This window comes from Nuphar pumila, chromosome 14 (genome assembly GCF_984573655.1).
Source record: "Nuphar pumila chromosome 14, dmNupPumi1.hap1.1, whole genome shotgun sequence".
NCBI lineage: Eukaryota > Viridiplantae > Streptophyta > Magnoliopsida > Nymphaeales > Nymphaeaceae > Nuphar > Nuphar pumila.
In genome coordinates this window covers 8503490-8529317 of record NC_143262.1, presented here as the reverse complement: position 1 = coordinate 8529317, position 25828 = coordinate 8503490, and the positions used below count along the sequence as shown (strand labels likewise).

The window sequence follows — 25828 nt, the reverse complement described above, 5'->3', positions numbered from 1 at the left end:
TTCTACTGCTCCAAGAGACTAAATTTCTTCCAATGAAGACACAATATCCTGATGTAGATCTTCGTTCATCAGGATCCCCAGCCCAATCTGCATCACAATATACAGTGAGTCCATGCTCATCTTTGCCATATGACTGTGGTGAGTATGTCAATCCATCCCCAATAGTCTCTTTCAGATATCTAAGGATCCTCTTGACAGCTTCCATATGTCCAGTACGTGGCGCATGTATAAATTGAGATACTTGATTGACTGAATAAACAATATCTGGTCTAGTGAAGGTCAGATACTGTAACATTCCTATTATGCTTTGATACCTGGTGGGGTCATCACACAAATCTCCATCATGGACACTAAGTTTTTGATGCAGCACACTCGAAGTTCCCAGCGGTTTGCGGAAAACATCTACGGTGTACTTGTGTTGAGTGAGTGTCAAGCCATGAGTTTGAGTATCAACTTCTACACCAAGAAAATAGCGTAGAGTTCCAAGATCTGTCATTTTGAACCTCTGACCTAGTAAGTCTTTCACTTCTTGGATGTGGACCACAGAGTTTCCTGTGATAACAATATCATCAACATAAATTAATAACAGAGTGGTCACAGTCTGGCTTCTGAAAAAGAACAATGGCTGGTCCAGCATGAAACGCGAAAATCCATGTTTCTGAATCTCTAGTGAGAAGCTATCAAACCAAGAGTGAGATGCTTGTTTCAGACCATAGATAGCTCTCTTTAACCTGCACACATGGGTTTTACAATTTTGTTCTTGATATCCAGGGGGTTGCTCCATATACACTTCCTCATTCAAGTCCCCATGCAAGAAGGCATTCTTTACATCAAGCTGACTCAACTTCCACCCATGTTCAACAGCCACAGATATAATAATCCGAATTGTTCTCATTCTTACAACTGGACTAAAAGTCTCATCATAGTCTTGCCCTGCTTCTTGAGTGAATCCTTTTGCTACGAGCCTTGTCTTGTATCGCTCAATAGTTTCATCTGACTTGTACTTTATCTTGTAGACCCATTTATATCCAACAACATTTTTGTCAGGCGGTCTGGGAACGACTTCCCAAGTTCCACATTCATGCAAAGCTTGCATTTCATCATTCATGGCTTCTACCCACTTGGTAGAAGTGGTTGTCTGGTAGTACATATTGGGCTCATCTTCTTTATTGAGAGCAGTTAAAAACAGCTGAAGATCCAAGGAGAAGTTGTTATAGCTGACCCACCTGTCAATGGGATGTCGTATGCGGCTCGATTTTTTGATCTCAAGAGTGTGAGAAGGGGTCGAATTGCTGACTGAAGCATGATCTGAATGGCTTGATGTCATCGGTCTCTGTCTGGAATAGACAATGCCTTTGTATCTGCCAGGTATTTTTTCTGAATTTCGTGACCCCGACGTCTCAGTGTTTTCAGACATCTCTTCTTCTTGCTGCACGCAACCTGGTGAACACGCTTCGCTGGAGCTAGCAAAAAGTTTTGAACTCAACCAAGGATAGTAAACTTCAGTTGGTATATTCGTTGCATCTGCTTTGTCATCAAAATTTTGTTCATCAAAGACAACATTTCTTGAGATTCTGATACGTTTGTTGGTGGGATAATAACACCTATATCCTTTGTAGTTATCTGCGTATCCCACAAACCTACACTTCTGGGCCTTGTCTTGAAACTTGTTTCTCAGGGACCGATCAACATGCACATAGCAAACACATCCAAAAACACGCAGATCATGATAACTAGGATGAGCTCCAAAGAGACAGTGATAAGGAGACTTGTTTTCCAGAATGACCATCGGCAATCTATTTATCACATGCACGGCAGAATGAAAGGCTTTTGTCCATAGGTTGGTGGGGAGATAGATGTCATGAAGCATACTCATGGCACTTTCAACGATATGTCTATGTTTTTTTTCAGCAATCCCATTTTGTTGAGAAGTGTGAGGGCAGGACACCCTTCTTCCTATTCCGTTATCTCGAAGAAAAGAAATAAAATCATGGGATGAAAATTCCCCACCTCCATCACATTGGAAAAACTGAATGGACTCAGAAAATTGGTTTTTGACCAAGAAAAATAAATTTTGAAACAAAGAGAAGACTTCTGACTTATTTTTTATGAAATATATCCAAGTGTATCGAGAATAGCTATCAACAAAGATTAGATAATATCTGCTTCCAGACCCAGAGACAATTGGGGCAGGTCCCCACACATCAGAACAAATAATCTTAAAAGGTTTTGAAGCTCTCTTATTAAATGAATGGAAAGGCAATACATGACTCTTGCATAAAAGGCAACTGGAACATTTATGATTGCTCTCATCCCCTTTAAGACTTTCTTTTGGAATGAGATTATTAGAAACAAGTTTCTCAATAAAATGACTCCCCCAATGTCCTAACCTACTATGCCATAAGAATGGCTTATTGCATTCAGAGATACTAAAAACACTAGCAGAAGAGAAGGAACATGACTCTGATGAAGGCTTCGAAATCAGGTGAGAAGGGTGAACATCACGACATGGAGCCTTCTTCAAAGACATACATGTTGCCTCGTCTCTTTCCTTCAGCGAATGTTTCCCTCGTGCGTAGGTCCTTGACCTGCACAGAGAAGGGAGTGAATTCAACTGAAGCATTATTATCATCAATAAGTTTAGAGACGGAGACAATATTTTTCTTAATGTCAGGGGCATGAAGAACGTCAGAAAGAGTAAGAGTGGAATGTGACATGGGGATGGCAGTCTTTCCAACATGGGAAACAGGATGGTGGGATTCATCTCCAGTGACAATCTTACTTTTTCCAAAATAAGGAATAGGATTAGAAATTTTACCTGCATCGCCTGTCACATGAGTCGCTGCCTCGGAATCGACAAACCAAGTGCCTTCATCATTCTGCTTCAATTTTAACTCTGACAAGGCAGATATCAGCAAATCTTTAATCTCTCCACTGTCTCTGGTATTTGTGAACTTTCTCTTGATTTCTATTTATAGACTCTTTCCTTTATTCTCTGGATTATGCCAACAGTTCGCATTGATATGTCCCTTTTTGTTACAAAGGAAGCAGGTAGGGATGGATCTTGTTCCCTGCGCATGAGTAAACGTATTTGGAGTGGGAAGTAAACCACGCCCTCCGTGTCCACTTCGCCCTTGTCCTCCTCGTCCTCGTCCTCTATCATAGGTCACTCCTGTAGCAAAAACTTCTTGAGAATTTGAATGATTATGAGTTTCTTTAGAGAATCCCTTCAGAGTCATTTCATATTGGATCAATTTGGCTCGTAGCTCATCAAAGGTAGGAAGAACAGGGAGACACAATAGTGAAGTGACTATCATATTGTAGTCAGATCCCAATCCACTCAGAGTTTGTTGCACCAAGTCACTGTCACTAACGGCACACCCTATAACTGCAAGTTGATCTGTGATGGTCTTCATCTTGTTCAAATATTCCATGATGGTCATGGAATCTTTCCTTAACAACTGAAATTCTCTTTTTAGAAAAACTACTCTTGCTTGAGAAACCTGCGAATACGTTTGAACTAGTCGTTCCCAGAGTTGTAGAGTTGTACAATTGTCAGGAATGGCAAGAAGGATCTCTTGAGACAAGGTGGATGTGATGTATGCAACAACTGACTGGTCTTTTCTTTCCCAATTGAGGAATTCAGCATTTTTGACATACACGATTGAACTCGCCCCTTTATCATCTTTTTATCTTTTTCTTCTCTCGGGCTAAATTCTGGTGGAATTGAAGTGGTTCCATCCAGGTGACCTAAGAGACCTTGACTCCTTATGAAATGAATAATCTGCCTCTTCCAGATCAAGAAATTTGAGGTATTCAACTTATCAGAAACAAGCTGGTTGAGAAAACTTAAAGAAAGATTTGATTGAGGGTGGTAGGGATCCATAGAGAATAAGAATCAACAGACAAAAAAAAGTTCAACTTTCTCCCAACACCCCCCCCCTTTTTTTTGCTGCTGTCTGAGAATCAAAGACTGTTAAAATCAAAAAATGAAGAAACTTTGGCCTTTCTGTGCACCAAAAGGGGCTTGCGTGAAAAGATAACCACACGTTAAGAAATAATCTCACGTTAAGAAACCCCTCCTTTGACTGTTTCAGCAAAGGAAAATCAAGAATAAAAATGTGCAACAGAGCACAGGGAATAAAAGGGAAGCACTATAACATCTGAATATACAGAGACTTTGGAAAAGATAGAATGAAAAAGGGAATCAAACGATTAATAGAAACAAATTTAATATCTCACGTGAATCAGTTCACAAGTTCACGTGAAGAGTTGTTAACCCACGATCTGGGAGAAGACTAATGTTTCACGTGAACCAGTTCACGTGAAATGCAGTCAATCCACGATCTGGATTCACGTGAATAGAGTTCCCGTGAATCACAGATTCACAAAGATGTAACTCACGTGAGGTGTGAGTACACAGGAAGATTCAGAAAGGGGGGAAGAAAAGAGACGAAGGAGAAAGAAAAACAGAAAGAAAATGAGAAGCGAAAACCCTCAAATTTTTTTATCGTTGTCATGAGCCAGAGTTCCCTTTTTTTTGCCTCTAGAAGGATCTATGCTCTGATACCATGATAGAATTTCATTTGCACCTGCATTAAGAGAGAAAACAGAGAAAGAGAGGGAGAGAGAGAGAGAAACGAGAAGAGAAAACCAAAAGGGGGCAACTGCGGCTGTCACGATTTCTGCTTATCAGAAATCGTGACCTAATGCTTTGTATAAATGCACTTAAGTGTACATGGGTCGGGTCGGGTCTAATGTAATATCCAAACCCAAAAAAAAATACACTACACTTAAAATTTTACACTAATACATAAAATGGAATGAACTCGGGTCTGGTATAGGATCCAGACCTGAAACACTATACACCTTTTCACTTAATACCTTTGACTCCTTGAACATCATCACCTGTAATTAGCATGTCATCAACGTAGAGTAATAGTATCACAATCCCTGCATTAGATTTTCTAGTAAATAAAGCAGTATCAGTATAACATGAGGAAAAACCATTTTTCAGCATTACACTGGTAAACTTGTCATACCAAGCTTTGGGGGCCTGTTTCAAACCATAGAGGGTCTTTCGAAGACAAAGAACTTTATCTTTGGGAATCTTCATGCCTGGTGGGGCATCCATATACACTTTTTCGTTAAGATCACCATTTAAAAATGCATTTTTCACATCCATTTGAAAAATGTTCTAATTTTTAATAGATACAATAGTAATAAGACATCTAACTGTAACCATTCGGGCTACAGGAGCAAAAGTTTCTTCATAATCAATTTCATACTCTTGCTCATACCCTTTTGCGACTAAGTGAGCTTTATATCTTTCCAGAGATCCGTCGCTCTTAGTTTTAACCTTAAAAACCCATCGACAACCTATGGTTTTCTTTCCTATGGGTAGAGTTTGGAAATCCCAAGTTTCAGGCTTTTTAAGAGCATTAAGTTCATTTTGCATAACTTCTTGTCATTCTATACATTTTTTAGCTTCTTCAAAATTTCTCGGTTCAAAATAAGAGTGAATGACACTAAGACAAGCCCTATATCGGGGTGAAAAAGAATCAAAAGAGACAAAACGAGTTGGAGGTCTCCTATTCCTTTCAGATCTTCTGTGATCGAGAGTAGGAACAAGCTCACTATATTGGTCAATAGCACTTCTAAAGGTGTCTTGGATTCTATGAGAGTAGGTTATTGGATCACTTGAACTTCTACTTTCTTGTTCATTGAGTGAGTTATGTTCACCATCATTTTCGTCATCATGGTTTAATGATACATCATCATCACTAGATATATCATCATTACTAGACAATAAGTCAAATAGGAAGGAGTAATCGGAATTTTCTTGTTGAGAAACATTTTTTTCAAAACCACTTTCATTTTCTAAAAATGTTACATTTCTAGAGACATATAACTTATCATCTCGAAGGTCATAACAACGAAACCCTTTTTGAGTTTCGAAATATCCAAGAAAGGCACAAGGAATAGCCTTGAGAGAGAGCTTATTATTCTTATCCGTAACTATAAAACACTTACACCCAAAGACTCGCAACCTATTATAATCAGGTTCAAGCTTATACAATACCTCAAAAGGAGATATTTTCCCTAATATCTTAGATGGTAAGCGATTTATTAGATAAACAGAAGCAAGAGCTGCTTCAGCCCAAAAGTTTTTAGGAATGTTTTGGGATATAAGAAGGGTCCTAGTGATCTCAATGATGTGTGTATGTTTTCTTTCGGCCAACCCATTCTGTTGAGGGGTTTTAGGACAAGACCTTTGGTGAACAATTCTGTGATCCTCAAGGTATACCTTAAATTGATTGGAGAGATATTCTCCTCCAGAATCACTTCTAAATATCTTTATGTTACTGTTGAATTGAGTTTTGATCATTGAATGAAAAGTTTTGAAACACGAAAAAACTTCATGTTTGAACTTAAGAAAATATATCCACGAATATCTGGAAAAATACAACAACAACAACAACAACAACTACGCCTCATTTTGAAGTAACAGGTGCGGGTCCCCAAACATCTGAATAAACAATTTAGAAAGTTTTAGAAGAGAACATAGTTCTTTGCTCAAAAGGTAAACTTCGCATTTTTCCAAGAATACAGTCATTACAAGAAAATGAGCTTTTACATAGGTCTTTTGCAAAATGTAAATAAGATAACTTGGTGATATTAGAATGACCAAGTCTTTTGTGCCACACATTTATATCTTTGTGTCGGGCAGCATTACAAAAAAAAATTGGAACTTGAAGAGATTCCATATAGTATAAGTCTCCCTTTCTAAAGCTTTCCCCAATCAATTTTCCGGACCGGCGATCATGTATTTAACATTTATCACAAGAGAATTTAATATCGCAACCATGGTCCGAGAGTTGAGAAACAAAGAGAAGGTTTAAGTTTAGTTTAGGTATAAATCTAATTTTTGGAATAAAAAAATCTTGAGTTTCAAAATTACCTATTCCTTTAATTTCAAGAGAGGTTCCATCCGCAGTGGAAACAAAAGATGGAGAAACATTTTTTGAGTAATCGGAAAGCGAAAAAATGTTTGGGGACATATGAAAGGATGCATCGGAGTCCAAAAGCCAAGAGACTTTACCTGGAGAGGAAGAAGTGGATACGGCAGCACCGGAGGTAGCTCCCTTGAGGAGAGGTTGAAGGGCTTCCACTATTTGATTTATAGAGAGAGTCTCACTTGAATATGCCTCCTCCTTTTATGGTACACCGGTGGTAGCCATAGCGAGAAGCTTCTTCCATTTGGGACATATGGGTTTGATATGCCCCGGTTCTTTACAGAAATGACAAATAATTTTGCTATAGTCCATTTTTCCTCTTTGTCCACCATTTTCACCTTGATTTTGTGGTTTAAAGTGAAGAAGACGATAGGTTTTTGCATTGTTTCCGGGTCTTGATACGGCATTGACCTCATTGTTTTCTTCATAATTACAAGGAACCGCAAGAACATTTGATCCTTGTTTACATAAACTCATACGAGTCTCCTCACCACTTAGTTTGGTGAGTACATCTTCAAGAGAGGGAGAAGTAAACGAGGATAGAAGAGATGACCTTATTTGCTCAAATTCGGGCCTTAGCCCATTCAAAAAGTTGAAGAACCGATCTTCTTCAAGTTGCTTGTGACGGAGTTCAATTGCCTCTCCACTCCATTTTTGGTTCAAGCATGGCAAGCTCATCCCAAATAGAGGAAAGATCGGCAAAATATTCTCTAATAGTCATTTCACCTTGAGTAAGAGAGAGAGCCTTCTTTTGAAGATAATACTTATGAGATAGATCCCTTGATGTATACATTTTCTCAAGATAATGCCAAGCTTCCGATGCTTTTTTGAACTTAATAATGTTGGCATTAATCTTAGTTTCCACAGATGAGAAAAACCAAGAAAGAATCTTGAAATTTTTCATTTCCCATTCATTGTGTTTCTTAGAGTACTCTTCAAGGGTTTTGATTCTTTCTTCCCCTCAAGAATCTTGATTTCACTTCCGTTTACCACGGTAATTTTGGGTTCCAGTTTCGAAATTGTGTCTTGCACATAACCCTATAGCCCCTTCCCTTTTATATGAGTTTCCATGTTTCCGGCCCAAACATGATATTTGGACCCATTTAATTTGAAGCCAAGAGCAAAATGAGGTTTTTTCACCCATTAAGAAGTAGAAAGGAAGAGAGAAAAAGTGTATCGACACAATATTTCAAATTCTAACTTGCACAAGATTCTTCTAAAATATTTGAGAAGCAAGATCCACCACTTCAAACTTCAAATATTCGAAGGCACGCTTTTCGAGGCACTAAAAAAAGGAGAATTCCATGATCCTCTATCACCAACCTTGCTCTGATACCATGTAAAATTGTCTACGAAGAGATAATACGCATACAAGCACAAATACTTTATAAAGGATGTGCACGAAGGCACTCTCACAACACTTGAACAAAATACACAAAAAACGTAAGGTAGAAAACATGCACTAAGGCATGTATTTTATAGAAAAGAGCAAATGCTTGAGGCTCTCAAGCTTAAGAAATAATAAGGGGGAACACCCCTATTTATACAAGAGCAAAGGGGTACAAGAGGGGGGCTCCCAAAGGAGTCGTTGGGGAGCCCCCAACGGTCACATTTGTAACCGTTGGGGGGTCCCCAACGACTCTATTGGGGGGACCCCCAATGTACCTTTATGAAAAAATAAAAAAAAAAATAAATACAAAAAATAAAGAAAAGAAATTACAACATATTCCAAGTGGAATATGTGCATGATGGGAAATTACAATAATACCCTTTTGGGTAAGAAAATAAAATATATAGAGAGAGATATGTATACATATATGATATATATGTATATGCATCTCTATATATATAAGTATATATATATACTTACAACAATGGTTTTGGAGATACATTTTAACACTCAGCTACACTCATTTTTTGAATATGATGTCTCTTGGCAGCTCAACATTCCGTACCATATAGTAAAGCGGGCCTAATAGTCGTCATATAAAACTTTCCCTTCAACCGCAATGGCATTCTACGATCGCACAACACTCCAATTGCACTTTTTCATTTCATCCACCCAACCTTTATCCTATGATTTACATCTCCATCAATTTCTCCATACTTTTGAATGATAGATCCCAAATATTTGAAACAATCATCCACCGATATTTCTTATTCACCAAGCTTCACTACACTCCCATCACTACTTCGTTGCTTACTAAACCGACATTCCATATATTCTGTCTTAGTCTTACTCAACTTAAAACCTCTTGTTTTCAATGTTTGTCTCCATAATTCTAACTTAGCATTAACCCCGGCTCTAGACTCATCAAATCAATCAAAACAATATCATCAGCAAAAACCATACACCACGACACATTTTCTTGAATTGATCTCGTAAGCTCATTCATCATTATAGCAAATAGGAAAGGGCTTAAAGCAGATCCTTGATGTAACCTAACCGTTATAAGAAAATTGGTTGTCACCCCTCCACAAGTGCAGACATTGGTTACTACTCCTTCATACATATCTTTAATTATACTAATGTACTTGAGAGAAACACATTTCTTCATCATTGTCCACCAGAGAACGTCCCTAGGTACTCTATCGTATGCCTTCTCCAAATCAATAAAAACCATATGCAAATCTTTATTCCTCTCTCTATGTCTTTCAATAAGTTGTCTAAGAAGATGTATAGCTTCCATAGTTGATCTTCAAGGCATAAAACCAAATTGATTCTCCGATATCATGACAACCTTCCTCAACCTAAACTCAAACACCCTCTCCCAAAGTTTCATAGTATGACTTATGAGTTTTATACCACGATAGTTTGTGCAATCTTGTATATCACCCTTATTCTTATATAGAGGCACCAAAGTACTCTTCCTCCACTCATTAGGCATCTTATTTGTCTGTCAAATCTTATTAAAAAGATTTGTCAACCATTCTAAACCTTTCTCCCCCATGCACTTTCAAGTCTCGATAGGTATACCATCTGGGCCAACTGCCTTACTTGATTTCATTTTCTTCAAAGCCTCTGCAATTTCTTTCTTTTGAATCTTGCGCATGAAGTCACGATTTATCTCATGAAAAGGAATGGAGAAGTCTCCAAGATCTTGAGCATGACTATCATTAAATAGCTTATCAAAATAATCTTTTCATCTCTCCTTAATCTCCTCATCTTTGACTAAAACCCTTTGTGTTTCATCTTTGATACATATAACCATACCCAGATCTCTCGATTTTCTATCTCTCATCTTTGCAAGCCTATAAATATCCTTCTCATACTCTTTGGTATCCAACTTGTCATAAACCTCCTTATATATCTTATCTCTCGCGTTTCAAACTACTTTTTTAGCTTCCTTCTTTGCTATCATATACTTCTCCAAATTCTCATTATCACGACTCTTACTTAGATTTTTATAACACTTTCTTTTAGCCTTAATAGCTAATTTGACATCCTCGTTCCACCATGATGTATCCTTACCTAGCGGTGCACCGCCTTTAGACTCACCCAATACCTCCTTAGCCACCTTTCTCATGCCACCCGCTATCTTACTTCCCATAATTGACTGAAAATTAGATCATGAGTTGCATTATCCTTATGCATCCAATTAAGGACATAAACAACTTAAAATTTGAAGCTTGGTAGACCTAAGTTCAACTCCTCTGTCCCATAAGAGAAAACCTCGCAGGATCCTCATCCTGCCAAAATCACTGGTTGAAGACTTTTAACAAACTATTTCCTCTCAAAAAAACTAGGCATTCCTTGTCATAGGCAGACCATGCCTCAAATGTGCTTGATCAAGCTTAAGGTGCCAAGGACAACAGATTTAGAGGATGTAGCTAACACAGGATATGATTCTCTCTGGATGCTGAGGACTTGTAATCAAGTTTCCAACTTGTACCCCTCACCAGAGCTTATCTAGGAAACTGAAGAGAAGGCAACTTTCATTTTAGAGAGTGAGGAGTGTTCCAATGCATCCGGAACATCACCATCATTTATTTCCTCATAAATAATTTAATAATTTGATCATTTTTGGAAAATTGACAGCGTTGCCGTGGGTAGCAAGTTTAGGCCAATTAATCTATCACCATCTTTAGAATCTGATTTGCCTTACTCTTGTGGACAGTTAAATAATCTACCTCTCCATTCTCGGGTTTCTTGTTCGGTAGTAGGTTCCAAAACACAACGAAGGTGCCTTAGTCCATGGAGACACAATATAAGACCAACATAGCACACGAAGATTTTCAACCCATCAAAACCCACCCAACCATCGTCCAAGATGCATAAACCAATCCAAGGCGGGGAAAAGTTAAACAAGTAAAGACCAACCTATCGATTTCCAATACGCACCGCGAAATGGCGCTGCTTGAGATAAGGTCTGTTGTCATCGCTATGCCATCCAATCTTCGAACCGGTGGTCCAACTATTTCAGACAAAAAAAAAACACAGTTAACAATTAGAATCAACCATCTCCGCCACCAATTAAGACGTCCAAAATTTGCACCACACTCGATCAAATATGTATACAGATATATTCCCCAGAATAAAAAAAAAACTCAATCCTCGAATAGAGAAAAAGAGCACACCTGATCAAACCCGTGAATTCAACAAAGAGCTCGTATTCGCAGCCGAATACCTCCTCCACCTTCTCCTTCAACCTCTCTGCCATCCAAATCCTCATTTCATCACGCGGATACAAAACCGAAGAGATTCTCCAGCACAAAACGGAACAAAAGAAAAGCGAGAGAAAAAAAAAACGCAAAGAACCGAGAAATCGCGCCTCGGATAGCGACGAAGGGCACGATGAGATGGCCGCAGCCGGTGGCGATCAGGTGAGTGAGAGTCGTAGACAACACGTTGTCTCTGTAACCGATCGTCCCGCAACTCTTGTGTATGAACTCAAGTTCCTGCGAATGAGAAGAACAAGAAGATAATAACGATGAAGGGAAGGAAACAAGGATTGATCGCACACTAAATCGGTTTTCTATCAGTGAAGGAAATTTCTAGGGTTTCAGAGAAGAAGAAACGCACCTTACAGAGCTCGGGAGTGACGAAGTCGCGGAGAACGAGGCGATCAGCCATTTTTTTTATAGCCAGAGGACCCCCCCCCCCCCCCCCCCCCCCCCCTCCCCGCCCTTTTATAACGGGTAGACTCGTATCGGATCTCGGGTTGAAACCCGAAACTGTGATCCTACAGCTGGTAAGTTGAAGAGTCCCTCCAGGGATGGCAGTGGACCCGGGAAAAGCGGAGATCCGTCCAAACCCGTTCTGTTTGGGGCGGAGATGGAGGGCACGAAACAAAGAATGAACCAGGGATGGAAGTGAAAATAAAAAGCTGTAAGGGAATGGACTCAAGTGTTCTCCCACCCTGCCCCATTATAGTAAAATTATTAAAATACTCTTAATTGTTTAATAAAATTATATGTAACTCTTATATATATTCTTATTACTAAATGAGAATAAACAGAGACGGGTACGGGACGAGGGTGGGGATGGAGGTGGGGACGTTAAATTTAAGATAGGGCAGGGATGAAAACTTTGTCTCGCGCACGTGCCCTGGTCCACTGCCATCCCTACCCATCAAAACCGTATCCATTTTTGAGTGTATGAAACATAGTTATCTGAAGCTTCTTGCTTTGTGTGGAAGCTCACTTCAAAAAAGAAAAACTCTTACCTTTCTCAAAAAAAAAAAACAAATAGAGAAGTTTTGGAAAACTCACTCCCACAATATGAAAAACTTGATTCCCTTTAGTGGGAAGCCTGTTTGGCTATGCAGCAATATACTTCTTGCTTCATGGGGTAGCTCGCTTCCTAAATCAATTCTCTTTTTGCTTCTTTAATGTTTTCTTCTCTCTTTTGGTCACTTTTTACTCTCTTCTAACTCACTTTTAATGTTTTTTATATTAAGAAATAATGTTTTTTATAGCAAGCTTGTCATGTGTTTTACATATATTTATGTGTTTTTGTCATTTATTACGTACCTATTGTAACATTCCAAACATTTTTAACTTAAAAATTTTAAGAAAATTTTACAAAAAAAAAAATCATTCGAAAAATCTAAGTTAGCAACCTTGGGCAGGTTACAGAGAAATACACGACAACAATGAATGGATCTTAGTTTTATTGGATCTGAGTATGATCCTATACACATATATTTTGAAATAGAGAAGGCAAATTTTCAAGAACGATTCATTCCAAACAAGATTTCAAAACATAACTGAATTGAAAATTGTTTAACATAATAAGTAATATCTCTAAACATCAAGCATATTTAGGAAACAAAAATAGATAGGATGCGGTCCTATGACTGGTTTATACCATCTCATCATCGCATGTAACTACAATCTAGTGATCACCTAAATTGATAAATGATCATATTATATCGAGTATGATAAGTACAGTAACATCATATAGTGGTAGAGAAATAAAACATACATGAAGATTTAATCATATATTCAATCATGTATACATCAATAAGACAGTAATAAATGTTTGTCATAAAATATGCAATTGTACAATCTACTAACTTGTATAAACAAGGCATGTTTTCATTTCAAATAACTCTCTGAACATAAAGTCTTCATTTTGATATTACCCACATGTGGTTACTCACAGGAAGAACGTAGAGACTGACTGAAATCATTCGGGGGGTTTATTATGCTAGGTATTTTAATACTCCGGATGACTAACTAAATCTTCTCTAAAAGGAATTCTAAAAAGGTAAGGATAATTAATGATGCATCATAAATTTATTTCCAAAGTTATGGAATCTATCACCTAGGATAAATATTGGTAGTCATGTCTCCTAACTCCAATGATTGAGGACGTCGAGTTATTGACACTTGAGGAGCATAGTAGTTACAACAATATTCATCACGGCTTGTACCACCTACCACCTCTATAAGTAAGAATCAAATATGAATAGGTTAATGGGTTCTCTTTTTATTAAACGTATTTACCATGTTGCATATGCCTCATATCAGTTGGCATCATCTAACTCATTTAGGTAGGTTCTCATAGTTTGTGTATTAACATAATATATTCAATATGCGCTTAGGTCTCTTTAAAGTGATTAAGCATTTTGCCTATGAAGGTTATCCTAGAATTAAGTATGCATGTGTTTTTTCATAACTGAGTGCATTGATACACCTTGGTAGTGGTCATAAACCTAGACTCATCATAGAGCTAATATGTGTACATGCATGCCTTGATGTCTTACAATACGAACATAATAATCATATGTCACTCATGTAATTTATTTATTAAGGCACCATATTGGTTCCATTACATTACCTGCTCTATTACAAGTAATCATTTACATGCATGAATGTGATGCCTAACTGATAGCACTGTACGATATCATGCTCTATATGAACACGGTGACAACATATAAGGATCATGGTTCATATGAACATATTTGCATAGAGTGACATAACAAATATAATATTCACAACATGATAATAATTCATATTCCAAAGCACAAAATTGTCATTGCATAGTGCTTCATTGTAGCACACCCACTTACTAGAAATGGATTTTCTAGTGGGTATCATGCATTCACTTACCAAGTATTTGCATGCGATTCACTTATCAAACTCGTACATGAATACAATTCGTAGATCTTCATACAAGACAAGCATTGTCATTTTTCACAAGAATCCATGCATTCATTAAAAAAAAAATCAATGTGGGCATAATGAGAAATCAATACAAGAAATCCATAAATAACAATAACCGAATCTCAACATGGTCCAATCGTGACAACTCAGGTTTCTCGAATGCATATCGATAGTCAATTTACAAAAGACTTGAAATGTCACATCATTCGTTACTTGAAACATGTGTAATCAACATTTCATGTTTAAAATCCTTGCATTCGTAAATTGAACCTTAGTGCATGCATATTTAAGGTCCATGTTTGCGTAAATAACACATGTAAATTCATGCATACGTAAAAACATTTAAATTCATGCATGTGTAATTCAAAACTCGAAGCATGTATAATTAGAACATGCATGCTCATTTAAAATATGTAATTTTCTGTATGCATAATTCTTAACTTACAATATACATAATCTATATTAAATATTCAAGACATGAAGCATGCATAATTAATATTAATATATGTATATATACACACATGCATCATTTATACATGTACAATATTCAAAACATATAGGTAAATCCCTATTGTAATAGAATCGTACAACCATACGAGTTATCATATTTTTCTTAGCTTATTTGAAGATTATGAAAACGTCAAAAATGACAAATTTATTTAATAGTGAGCTATCACACTTGAGCGCTACTCTAATTTTGTGGATTTAGAGAGACCCTAAATAAAGGTCACTCTAAAAATCGTGAAAATGATGTGCTCTTTTACTCCAAGAAAATCGACACCAAAGAGAGGAGAGAAAACTTGAGAGAAAAAAGAAAAATCTTCTTCTCCAAAACTAGTGGAGGGAGAGAGAGAGTGAGAGTGTTGGGAGTGAAGGATATTTATAAGTTTTAGTGCATGAAATAGGGGTTGATGAGGGATTTAGGGGAGGTGATGAGGGGTTGGTGAGGGATTTTAGAGAAGGTGATGTGGTAGGTGAGTAAAATAAGAGAAATGAAGTGGGTTAGTGAAAGAATCAAGGGATTTGATGTTTTGGGTAATCCAATCCACTACCCGCATCACTTAAAAGATCCAAAAAAGGATAAAAAATGTAGTTTCACTCACACTAGATCCAAAACCATCCCGTGTGGGTTGACCCACTAAGATCCAAACCCAAAAAACTTTAAGATCTACTGTATCCAAAGCTAGTTTATTTTATATTTAAATTGGGTCTCCTAAATAGATCTAGTCCCAAACCATATGGTTGACTCTCTTGGATTTTTTTCAAGATCCAAACCTGATTAGTTTTAAGATTCAATGAATCCCAATGTGCTTCAATTTCAAATTCTCTTGGGTTAAAGTTCTTGGATCCTCTTTCATATTCAAACCCAAATACTACTTTCAAACTTCAAATTTTCAAATTTCATACTTGGATAATAATTTAGATTTATCCTCTCTTAAATCCTTAAATAAATTTAACAATTAAATTAATATCAATTAAATATCATCGATAAATAATTGATAATTAAATATAATATATAAATAATTGCCAATATAATTCACCAAAAAATGATAATTTATTATAAATCATAGTAAATGCCAAAAAAATTGCCAAAAATTATCTTTTTATTTATTTAAAATTTTTGAAAATTTTATGGATATTACACCTATACTCATGCTTGATATTGTTATATATGTATTTTCTTTCATTTTTCATGTACTTAAATAATCACTTCACAACCATATCTCATTTTTTCCCTTCATACTACTTTTTAACACTCACTTTCCCGCTTTCACTTCACCCATCGCTTCTCCTTCTCGTACTCATTTTAGTTTCCTCGTAACTATGTTATGAATAATGAATCATCAGCTAATATACATTTAGGAAAATGAATAGCTTATGGGTGTGTGCTTGGAAGTACCCAAATTTAGATATGATTATTGAAAATAAAGCCCATTTTTTTATAGTGGAATTATGAATTGGATTCGGATTCATCCATCTCCTACCCATCTTATTGTTTTATAGCACACATTTATGTTTGAAGATTAAATCCAAAAATAATGCATAGTTTACGTGGGTTAGACGGGATTGAATTTCTTGGACATAGAGGAGCATTTGGGTTGACATAGAAGTAGCGAACCTATACCCACAGTGATAACTGACAAAAGAGTAAAACATTAATTTATTGGCCAAACAAATAAAGTTTGAGAAAGAAAAATAAATTTAAAAAAAAAATGGTCTAGGGGTCGTGGATCTTGAGAAACAGAGCTTATGGGTGTGTGCTTGGAAGTACCCAAATTTAGATATGATTATTGAAAATAAAGCCCATTTTTTATAGTGGAATTATGAATTGGATTCGGATTCATCCATCTCCTACCCATCTTATTGTTTTATAGCACACATTTATGTTTGAAGATTAAATCCAAAAATAATGCATAGTTTACGTGGGTTAGACGGGATTGAATTTCTTGGACATAGAGGAGCATTTGGGTTGGCATAGAAGTAGCGAACCTATACACTCAGTGATAACTGACAAAAGAGTAAAACATTAATTTATTGGCCAAACAAATAAAGTTTGAGAAAGAAAAATAAATTCAAAAAAAAAACACAAAAAATTAATAAAACAAAACTAAATTTATCCCGTAGAAAATTTGTCTATAAAAGCAAAAATATATCATGTTGTTTGCAGATAAGTTTGGTGTGTTGCAGTTTCCCTCAGTGCTCTCAGTTGTTTGGGAGCGATGGTGTTGCCAAAAACACTGCATCGAGACTGGAGCTGTCAAGCGCAATATCACTTATTAACACCACATTTTGACATAGCCATAAATATATTCTTCCAATCTTTCATTATTTAAATCTTTTATCGCCATCACTTGTATTCATTCCCTAGATGAGCGAAGAACTTGTTTAATTTGACAAATATAAAAAAATATTGTGGTATCAATTAGTAAATAAACCATTTAAAATATTACCCATTCTTTATACTATTACTCATCCAAGAGATTTTAGGTTATTTATATATTTAGTACATTCTTCAATATATATATATATATATATATATATATATATATATATATATATATATATATATATATATATATATATATATATATATATATATATAAATTTTTTTTTTTTTTTAAAAAGGCTGGGGTTAGGCAGACCTCTACCAGTTATACAACTATACCATTGTGTTTTGAATCTGCAACGTCCCAACGCAAGGTGACGTGCACCCCCGTTGGTGTATTTATTTATTTTCTGCTAATCAAAATGCAAGAAAATAAAATATTTCAGTTTCTCATGAGAACAGAGAAATTGACAATTCGCCATGTTGCCGTTTTAAACTTTTTATCACTACACCTGCCACATTTATTTGTGCAATACACCTCAGGCTGCTTGCGACATTTTCAAATGTAGTGATAGATTTACATTCAAAATAACGAGGAAACATCACTTTTTTGTTTGTGATTAAAAGTGATGTTTTAAAAATGTTGCTGTGTCCATGCCACCATCCCAGTTGACACTTGCACAACATTTCACTTTCAGATAAAAGGTCCGAAACATCTTAAGAAAATTGAAGCTAAAATAAAAAAAAAAATGGTCTAGGGGTCGTGGATCTTGAGAAACGGAGCTAAATTAGTAAACATATATATGCTCCAGACATGCATTGCCCACACAACAAAGGGAAACAGTGATCCGTCTTATGATTCTGCTTTTACATACAGGGGATTTGCATACCATGTCATTTGTTCAAAGGTGACTAAATTAAACAAAAGCTTTCTTGGGGTAAGCCCACAGAGTTTTACGCTGCCAGGACAGTGATCGTAAGTATGCAGGCAGAGCCAAGGCGGCTAGGTCTCTGATCCTGGGGGTGGTTTCTCCTTGTAAATATAAAACAAAAAACTTTCTCCATCACCAATGAGAGAGAGTCAAAAGATCATCCAAGTGCATAACTGATTACCTCCAATGCCTAGAATTATAAAACTCATTCTGAAAATCAAAAGATGTTTATGGCGCTCCATAAGGACATCCGAAGCAACCAAATCCTACTAACAAAAATAATCAGAGGCAGCAAACCTACTGCAAGTATAGCACACCAGCATGCAAGAAACAACTCCATGATGCAGTTGCATTCAATGTGTACCTGGTAAGATCAATGCATTTTTTCACGTCTTACCTCATTGCATTCTGGGCCGGATAGTAACATGTGATTACTACATAGGTCCAATCATTTACAAGGGAAGGGAAAATGTCCAAAGATGTGCAAGAAGAATATATGTCAAACTAAAAAACAACTAGAAGACTGAATAACAATTAAATGTTTCTAGTCGACAAATTCCACAGCATTATTTATGGTTTCTAGTCGACAAATTTTACAGCGTTGACGACCATGATCTGCTGGATGATATACCCAACCTGCTCCATCTCTTACAAAGGAACAAACCCTATACAGAAACACAATACCCATTCCTGAAAGCTGAAACCAGAAATTACCTATAACTGATGAAACCACACCCTGAACTTCAAATCTTGTAGAAAATTATTAACTGAAACCCTGCAAAGTTCTACCCTGCATTTTAGAAAACATATGTTAGATTCTGCGCTAGGCAACTGGGACCGCATAAAAGAAAAAATGTAAATTTTGCCAAATTGAGAAACAACCCTTCATAGTTTCATACTCGTTCTGCGTAAGAGCAAACTTGTTTAAGGCTCGAGACCAGAATCTCACAAAGAGGCAGAACAAGTAACGCATATGGAACTCATGTTGGTGTCTGAAAGCCCACATACCAAAACAGCAAGACAAAGCACAAACATATGCACTCTTTCAGAAACCAATTGTTCATTTGTTTGTGTCTCCATGCCAACTAACTGGATTTAGACAAATAGAAGCCTAGCATTTGCATCCAACTAAATCAAAATAAATTTTTCCATGTGGAATTTCATCAAAATATTTTGAATGTCAAGATCATGATTGAAAGCTTCCCAAAGTTTTTAGATTTGAATTTCTTGACAAGTTCAAAGTTCAAACATGACAAGACAAAGAAAATAAACTATTTCCAGTGACATTATTCACTGGCACAATAAAACAAGGTTAACAAGCAAATTCTGGAAATCTGTAACTATTGATTGGTGAAAAAATGAAAATATTCCCAGCAACGATCACAAGCACAAACCTTGAATATGCAAAGAATCTACCACAACAACAGAATATTACTCTATTAGTAATTCTATACAACTTCAGGGGAATGTTGTAGCAATAAAGCACTGTTTAAAACTCAAGATAGAGCATACATAATCAGTAGTGTATCAAAGTTATTTTTGTGAAGGAAACAGCCAGATGCCTTGGCCAACAAAGAGCATCGTCAGTTAATGGTTCTTTTAAAAGCAGGACGATTCAGATCACGTGTATCATAGATTTCTGCAAACTCTTGCTTGATTAAATGAAAACACTACTTTTGGCACCAAAAACAAAGAACAAATGCAGAAAAAAGGGGAAAAGTAAGAAGATGAAGAAAATGGTGAAACATGGATTATGAGAAGACAAGTTGATTGGATATGAAAATTAAACAGTGAAAGAAGAAATGATGATGAAAAGTATGCAATAATTCTCCACATGAAAAATATATGTGATGAGGGCTGCAGCCATTTTTCCAATTTTTGGAACCAAAGACATCAAGGAAAGAAAGAAAAGAAGATGATTAGCCCAAAGCAACAAGGAGATAAAGCCGTATGGAAGCTGTTAACAATATCCAGCACGGTATTAGATCTACTAAAATAATCTTAGTACACGCCAACCGCTCAATGAAAGGTTTCCCAAAATAAATAAATTATGAAACCCAAAAGGAAGGGAAGCCTCCCACCACAGCACATCCAGTACCTCTGTCTGCCTCATCCAGCCTCCCCATAAATGAAATACAATCCACAAATCACACCATATCTGGAGGTCCTTAATACCAGACAAAAAATTTATTGGTTGAAAATTATAGATCTCTAGATAAATTGGGTTGCTCACAGGACATATATGATATTACGATTAATAACAACACATTAAATGACAGTCCACCCTAATTTTAACAAAAGATGACCACATTTGCTTTATGACCTACTTCATGAGGAAATGAAAGCAACAAAAGTTCAACCAGAGAAGCAGGTTACAAATATAATCAACAATACTTCATGCCACAAAGTATACCTGCTTTTGTCTTCCTAAAGCTTCCCGAACATTGTTGGTAGATGCTACTTCTCTGCAAACATCACGTTACAAATAAGAAAGAAAAATTAAGCTAATTCAGGACTCATGTTACAAATTAATATTTAAGGATTTTGTTTTAAAGAAATTTTCAACTTCCAAAGAAAACAAGCAACATGAACCCAAGACCATTTTCAGAGGCAACACAGATTAGTAGTTCATCGTCGCAACCATATCAAGTTAAGCAGCACATGACATCTTTGTTTATATTCCATCTACTTGTATACCGATGATTTCATTCATGAAGATTGAAACCAATAGCAAGGGAAATCAAGTCAACCAGAATGTGAAGGATAAATCTTGTATCCTTAAACTCCTCCAATACTTCCAAACAACCTTGCCATGCTCCAAAAACCCGTTCTCCATTAAAAAAAGGAACATGATAGAAAATCACAATTATCTACTTTATGAACAATTACTGACACATTAACAAACAAATATTGCCCAAAATTTAATGAAAGAGGAGCAGATCATAGTCCATAGCAAGAGAAAAATGGAAACTGCTACAACTTACAAGTTAAGGGCTGTTTGTTTTTTGCTTTCACACAGGATCTTAGTTATCCCATACGACAGAATAGTCTGAGAAATATGGTGCACAGCATTGCATCCCATTTCTTGATATAATGCTAATGTCTATTTTCAAGGGAAAAGAAGGCATCTGAAAGAAAATAGCCGTTAACATTCTTCTACAAAATCTTGTAAGGCCAAATAGCTCCAAGCAGGCAAAAAAACACTATTCCACAAGACTCAATACATGACATCTTTTCAGTTTTCACCTAAAGGCACTTCAGCAAGCCTCAACCCATCAAGCTTCTCCACTTTGCTGCCATTTGACACTCACAACTGCACTGAAAGTCTTCATTCAAACATTGACATTTTGAAGAAACTGGGGCATTCAAAGAGTACCGGAGAAAGGAGGAGGCATCATATTTACTTATTTGGAGTACAAAAAGGCACTCACTGTTAATGAGTCTACAATGAAAAACAAAATACAATTTAACAACATTATATGCACCAGGACATCCAATTTACTTCGGTAACAATGTTTAGTATATACCACAGAAAAATAAACATATAAACAGCCATACCATACCCAACGGTGGTACCAGATAAAATAGACAAGGATCCAATATTTTCACTTTCATTAGCCAAGACGAGAAATAGGGAGGAAGCATGGATTTAAGAAAACAAAATTCATGAAACTTTTGAGGTACAAACTCACATCGCATTGCAAATTTTTCAGGGTGGTTATGAGCAGCTTGTCTCCAACAATCAATCTCAACCTTTTAATAAGATCATCCCTAGTCAACCTTTTCGCCTGGCACAGAACGAAAACACAGCACATGATGAACCAAGTTCACAATACAACATACAGCTCAATCAGACTTCCAAGTTTTCCCACCTTGAAATCAGCATAATAGCGATCAAGGTCCTTCTTATCTTCTAGGGTCATATACTTCTCAATTGCAGCAAACAGTAGTGGAAACGCCATCCAATTAGAAGTTGGCTTCTTCACTGGCTCTGGGGCAGTTCCCTGCATATTTTGGTGACCACTCTTAGACAAGTTGGACAAGTGGTGCCCATCCATTGACTTAAAATAGACAAAGGCAGTTAATTGTTGACTTAAAATAGACACAAGATACCCAGACAAATTTTCATGTTACACTATCAAATGGCACAGCCCTGTACACCCCTGTCTGGGAAGACTCAAAGTTCAGCTTTAGAAACACATGAACTTCCATACTTGGTAAGGTACCAACTGATCATCAGAGGGCTCCATTGATTGGACAGCTTACCAGCTTCCATACACTAAGTGAACAAACTTTAACACCATGATATTCCAGAAGTAATGGCCACCATATACCAAAATTTAGAATGTTCTTACCAAATCAGCAGTTGTGGAGAATCGCTTCATATTGCTACCAGGCAATTGGGAATTTGTGTCTGCCACCGAACCAACTATGCTCTGTCTTCCTTTCAGTTCAGCCAAGCACTCTAAAAAAATTACAAAAACAAAAGATAATGCAGAAAAATAACAACAGTATCCAAGTGAGCATGAAGCTAGAAGGCCTATTATAAACATCCAATCATCCAATCATGTTGATGCAGATAAATTACCTTGAACAATAGGAGGAACCTTAAAACTAACAACATACTCTGGAAGTATGTGTGTATTCATATGGGTACCCCATATGACATAATGCTTAGGATTCCTAAGATCATCCACACCGCTGTCAAAAACTTCACTGCTAGGATAGAACTGTTCAGAACCAATAGGGACTTGCTCCATACTTCCCATTATCACACGACATAATACCATGTGCTGCATGCCTTTTTCGTCAATATCAGAATAACTGGCGCTGTACACAAACAATCGAATTAGCATTAGGCATCTCTCAGCACACAGATAATATGCAAAGTACGAGCCAAACACTGAAATACAATGACTGCCTCACAGAGGAATCAAACAGAATGCAGCAACCAGGAAAGGAAGATAATGTGCTATAGACACAGAAATACTAATGCAAAAACATTCACCTGATACGGGAGCATTCTTTTGGTGAAAGATAGATGCCACTCCCATATGCGATTCTATTCATAGGTTTTCGAATTCTTCCAAATCCATGAAGCATGATTTCAACAATACCTTCTCTTGAAGAACCATGCCATGCATACCGAACATTTGCATCGCCGCGGTAGCTCTTCATGACCTGTGCCTGGTTTTCAAACAACTGCATCCGACCATGTGCAAACCTACACGAGGGAGAGTAACGATAAATCCCAACTATATGACTAGCTGTAACAAGCGTATGGACTCCCATAAGAAACACATTGCGGACAGCAATGTAATCATTAGAACCTCTGTCCAAAGCGACCACCTTATCACGCAGAGCCTCCGAACCAAGAACCTCTAGAACCTCCTGGCTCATACTGTATGACCCTCTCCCAAAAGCTCCACCCTCAGGCAACAGTTCGCCATTTTCACCTATTACTTTTCTCATTTCTGCAGGTTGGTTTCGGCTAGCACCAGAATCCTGATCTAAATCACTATGCTCGTCGCTCGGCGGAACCTTTGCAATCTTCGCATGCGAAACCGATACATCGCTCGGATCCTCCGTCTTCGAACTATCTACCCGACTAATACCAATTTCAAGTTTCACCTCAATCTCCCGCGAATCTGCAAGCTTCGGATGCCGGCATTTCCTCCCGCCAGTGTTACCACTACCGTCGAAGAAAAACTTGGGGAAAAAACACCGTTCCGAATCATCAATCCACGCAATCGATCGCTGCAACCCACTTCTGAGATCGATCCGCACCATGCGAAGAAAATCGACGAGGCAGCGGCGCCCGTCCAACACCACCTCCAAAGCGGATCTCTTGCTGACGAACGCATCGGCAAGGGGACCGATCACATGCGCAGGGAAATCGCACCACTCCCCCTTGGAGAAGAACATTATCCGCCTGGGAAACCCGCTCTTGAGAAAATTCGAGTAGTTGTTGATCACGGACTTCCCGGAACAACACCCGCACCCACGCCGGAAACCCTCCACCATCATCGCCGCTGCCGGAGGCGGCTGCCGCCGTTCCCTGCTCCAACCAGCACGATGGCTCCGCGTCCGCCCCACACCCGCCAGATACGCAGCGCACCGCAAAGCCTGTTTCCGCTTCAAATCCGCAACCCTCTGTCCGCCGCGATCGACCTCTCCGACCATCCTATCCATACTCAAAACTGTACAAGAGATCCAACTCCGGAGAAAAACAAAAAACCTTACAAATCAACGAAAGAAAACTACCGATCTACACATATTTACATCCACCGGATCGACGGCACTCAACAGCAACCTATCCACACAAGAGCCGACGAAAATACATCAAAACCCTAACAAAAATCCCCCAAAAAATCAAATTTGCATGCGAAAAAACATCAAAACCCTAACAAAAATCCCACAAAAATCAAATTTGCATGCGAAAAAACCTAACCCTAACCCTAACCTCGAAGATGCATCGCCTAGGAAAAAAACTACTCAATTACTCTTTTTCATTCATAATTTCGGTCACCAGAAACCATAATCGATCGCGCGATCGGAAATAAAACCCAAACGATCGCGAAAAGTTTCATCCAACTGGCACCGAAATTTCCTCAGTAAATGAATTTTTTATTTTTTTTGAAAAAAAATAACGAAATTCAAACCAGGAAACAACAACAACAACAACAACAACTACGCCTTCATCCCAAAACAATGAAATTCAAACCAGGAAAAAGAATGAAAAAAAAAACTACACAAAAAAGCATTTTTACTGAGAAACAAAATTTAAAAAGAGAGAAGGAAAAGAGTTACCTTGTTTGTGACAAAAAAAAGATTAAAAAAAAGAGAGCAAAAAACAGATGGAGAGAAGAAACGGCTCACCCACAGAGAATGGAAAGAAAACAGAGGACGGGTATATAAAGGGGTCCCAGAACCGCCTTTGGGAGTTTCAAAGTAAAATGGTTCGGATATTAACCCGATCCGGAAAGATCTGACCGCTACATCAAAAGGCTTGTCTGAGTGAACACTAAACTATGAAAATGGGTGGGACGTTATCGCATCATAACACCAGATCCGTAAAACCATGGTTTCTCTAAGGATGTCAATGGATTGAATTTTATCCGGTATCCAATAGAATCCCATTTTATTTAGTCGGATTTGGTTAGCCAAAACCATGTCCTATTATAATAGGATGCAGACATGGTTTCGGATTTTTGCTACCGAATTTGATGGATGCTAATTTGATAAGTGCTTTTCATCCATCCACGTCAGAATCGGTTTAGCCAATTTTTGATGAGTTGGATTTGGTATTAGCTACATTCAACCAAAATCCAAACCGTTTACATCCAAATTAGATCTGGATTCTCTGTATCAGAGATCTAATTACTACCCAAATTCAAAAATATGTTTGGATATAGTTTGGGCCTGAGTGGAAACTGGGACCA

The 25828-nt window shown here is 37.3% G+C and overlaps 2 protein-coding genes across 13 annotated transcripts in view; both read right to left on the bottom strand.

The window, feature by feature from the left end:
- LOC149816268 (2-oxoglutarate (2OG) and Fe(II)-dependent oxygenase superfamily protein) overlaps positions 1–12111 on the bottom strand; it is a 28882-nt gene extending 16771 nt beyond the window's left edge. For all 3 annotated transcript variants that reach the window (XR_016427733.1, XM_089987907.1, XM_089987908.1), the window contains exons 1-4: positions 12040–12111; positions 11789–11915; positions 11595–11670; positions 11359–11431 (exon numbers count right to left, since the gene is read on the bottom strand). Coding sequence is in view for 2 of the 3 variants with exons in the window: in XM_089987907.1 (XP_089844033.1) it covers positions 11359–11431; positions 11595–11670; positions 11789–11915; positions 12040–12090 (327 nt within the window). In the remaining variant the exon portion in view is untranslated. The remainder of the gene's footprint in view (positions 1–11358; positions 11432–11594; positions 11671–11788; positions 11916–12039) is intronic.
- Positions 12112–18881: 6770 nt separating this feature from the next.
- Positions 18882–25271, bottom strand: LOC149816267 (inactive poly [ADP-ribose] polymerase RCD1-like). Of its 10 annotated transcripts, XR_016427729.1 has the most exons (9): positions 25197–25271; positions 23395–24699; positions 22975–23216; positions 22742–22851; positions 22259–22390; positions 22079–22174; positions 21371–21514; positions 20800–20851; positions 18882–19176 (listed from the first exon to the last, which is right to left on the bottom strand). XR_016427729.1 is itself a non-coding variant. In XM_089987899.1 (8 exons), the coding sequence occupies exons 2-8, from the start codon at positions 24576–24578 to the stop codon at positions 19172–19174; spliced, it is 1821 nt and encodes a 606-aa protein (XP_089844025.1). In that variant the 5' UTR covers positions 24579–24699; positions 25197–25271; the 3' UTR covers positions 18882–19171. The 10 variants fall into 10 exon arrangements, 6 of the variants coding, with proteins under 6 accessions (XP_089844025.1, XP_089844031.1, XP_089844029.1 ...); XM_089987899.1 differs by lacking the exon at positions 21371–21514; XM_089987901.1 differs by lacking the exons at positions 18882–19176; positions 20800–20851 and adding an exon at positions 21633–21704 and having other exon boundaries at positions 21382–21514.
- Between the last annotated feature and the right edge of the window lie 557 nt (positions 25272–25828).

Coding starts and splice junctions, on each gene's coding strand:
- LOC149816267 (XM_089987899.1), bottom strand. CDS start 24,578: ATGGATAGGATGGTCGGAGAGGTCGATCGCGGCGGACAGAGGGTTGCG. Junction 22,852..22,974: donor GGTTCCTCCTATTGTTCAAG/GTAATTTATCTG, acceptor TAATTTTTTTAG/AGTGCTTGGCTGAACTGAAA. Junction 22,391..22,741: donor TCTCCACAACTGCTGATTTG/GTAAGAACATTC, acceptor CAAAATATGCAG/GGAACTGCCCCAGAGCCAGT.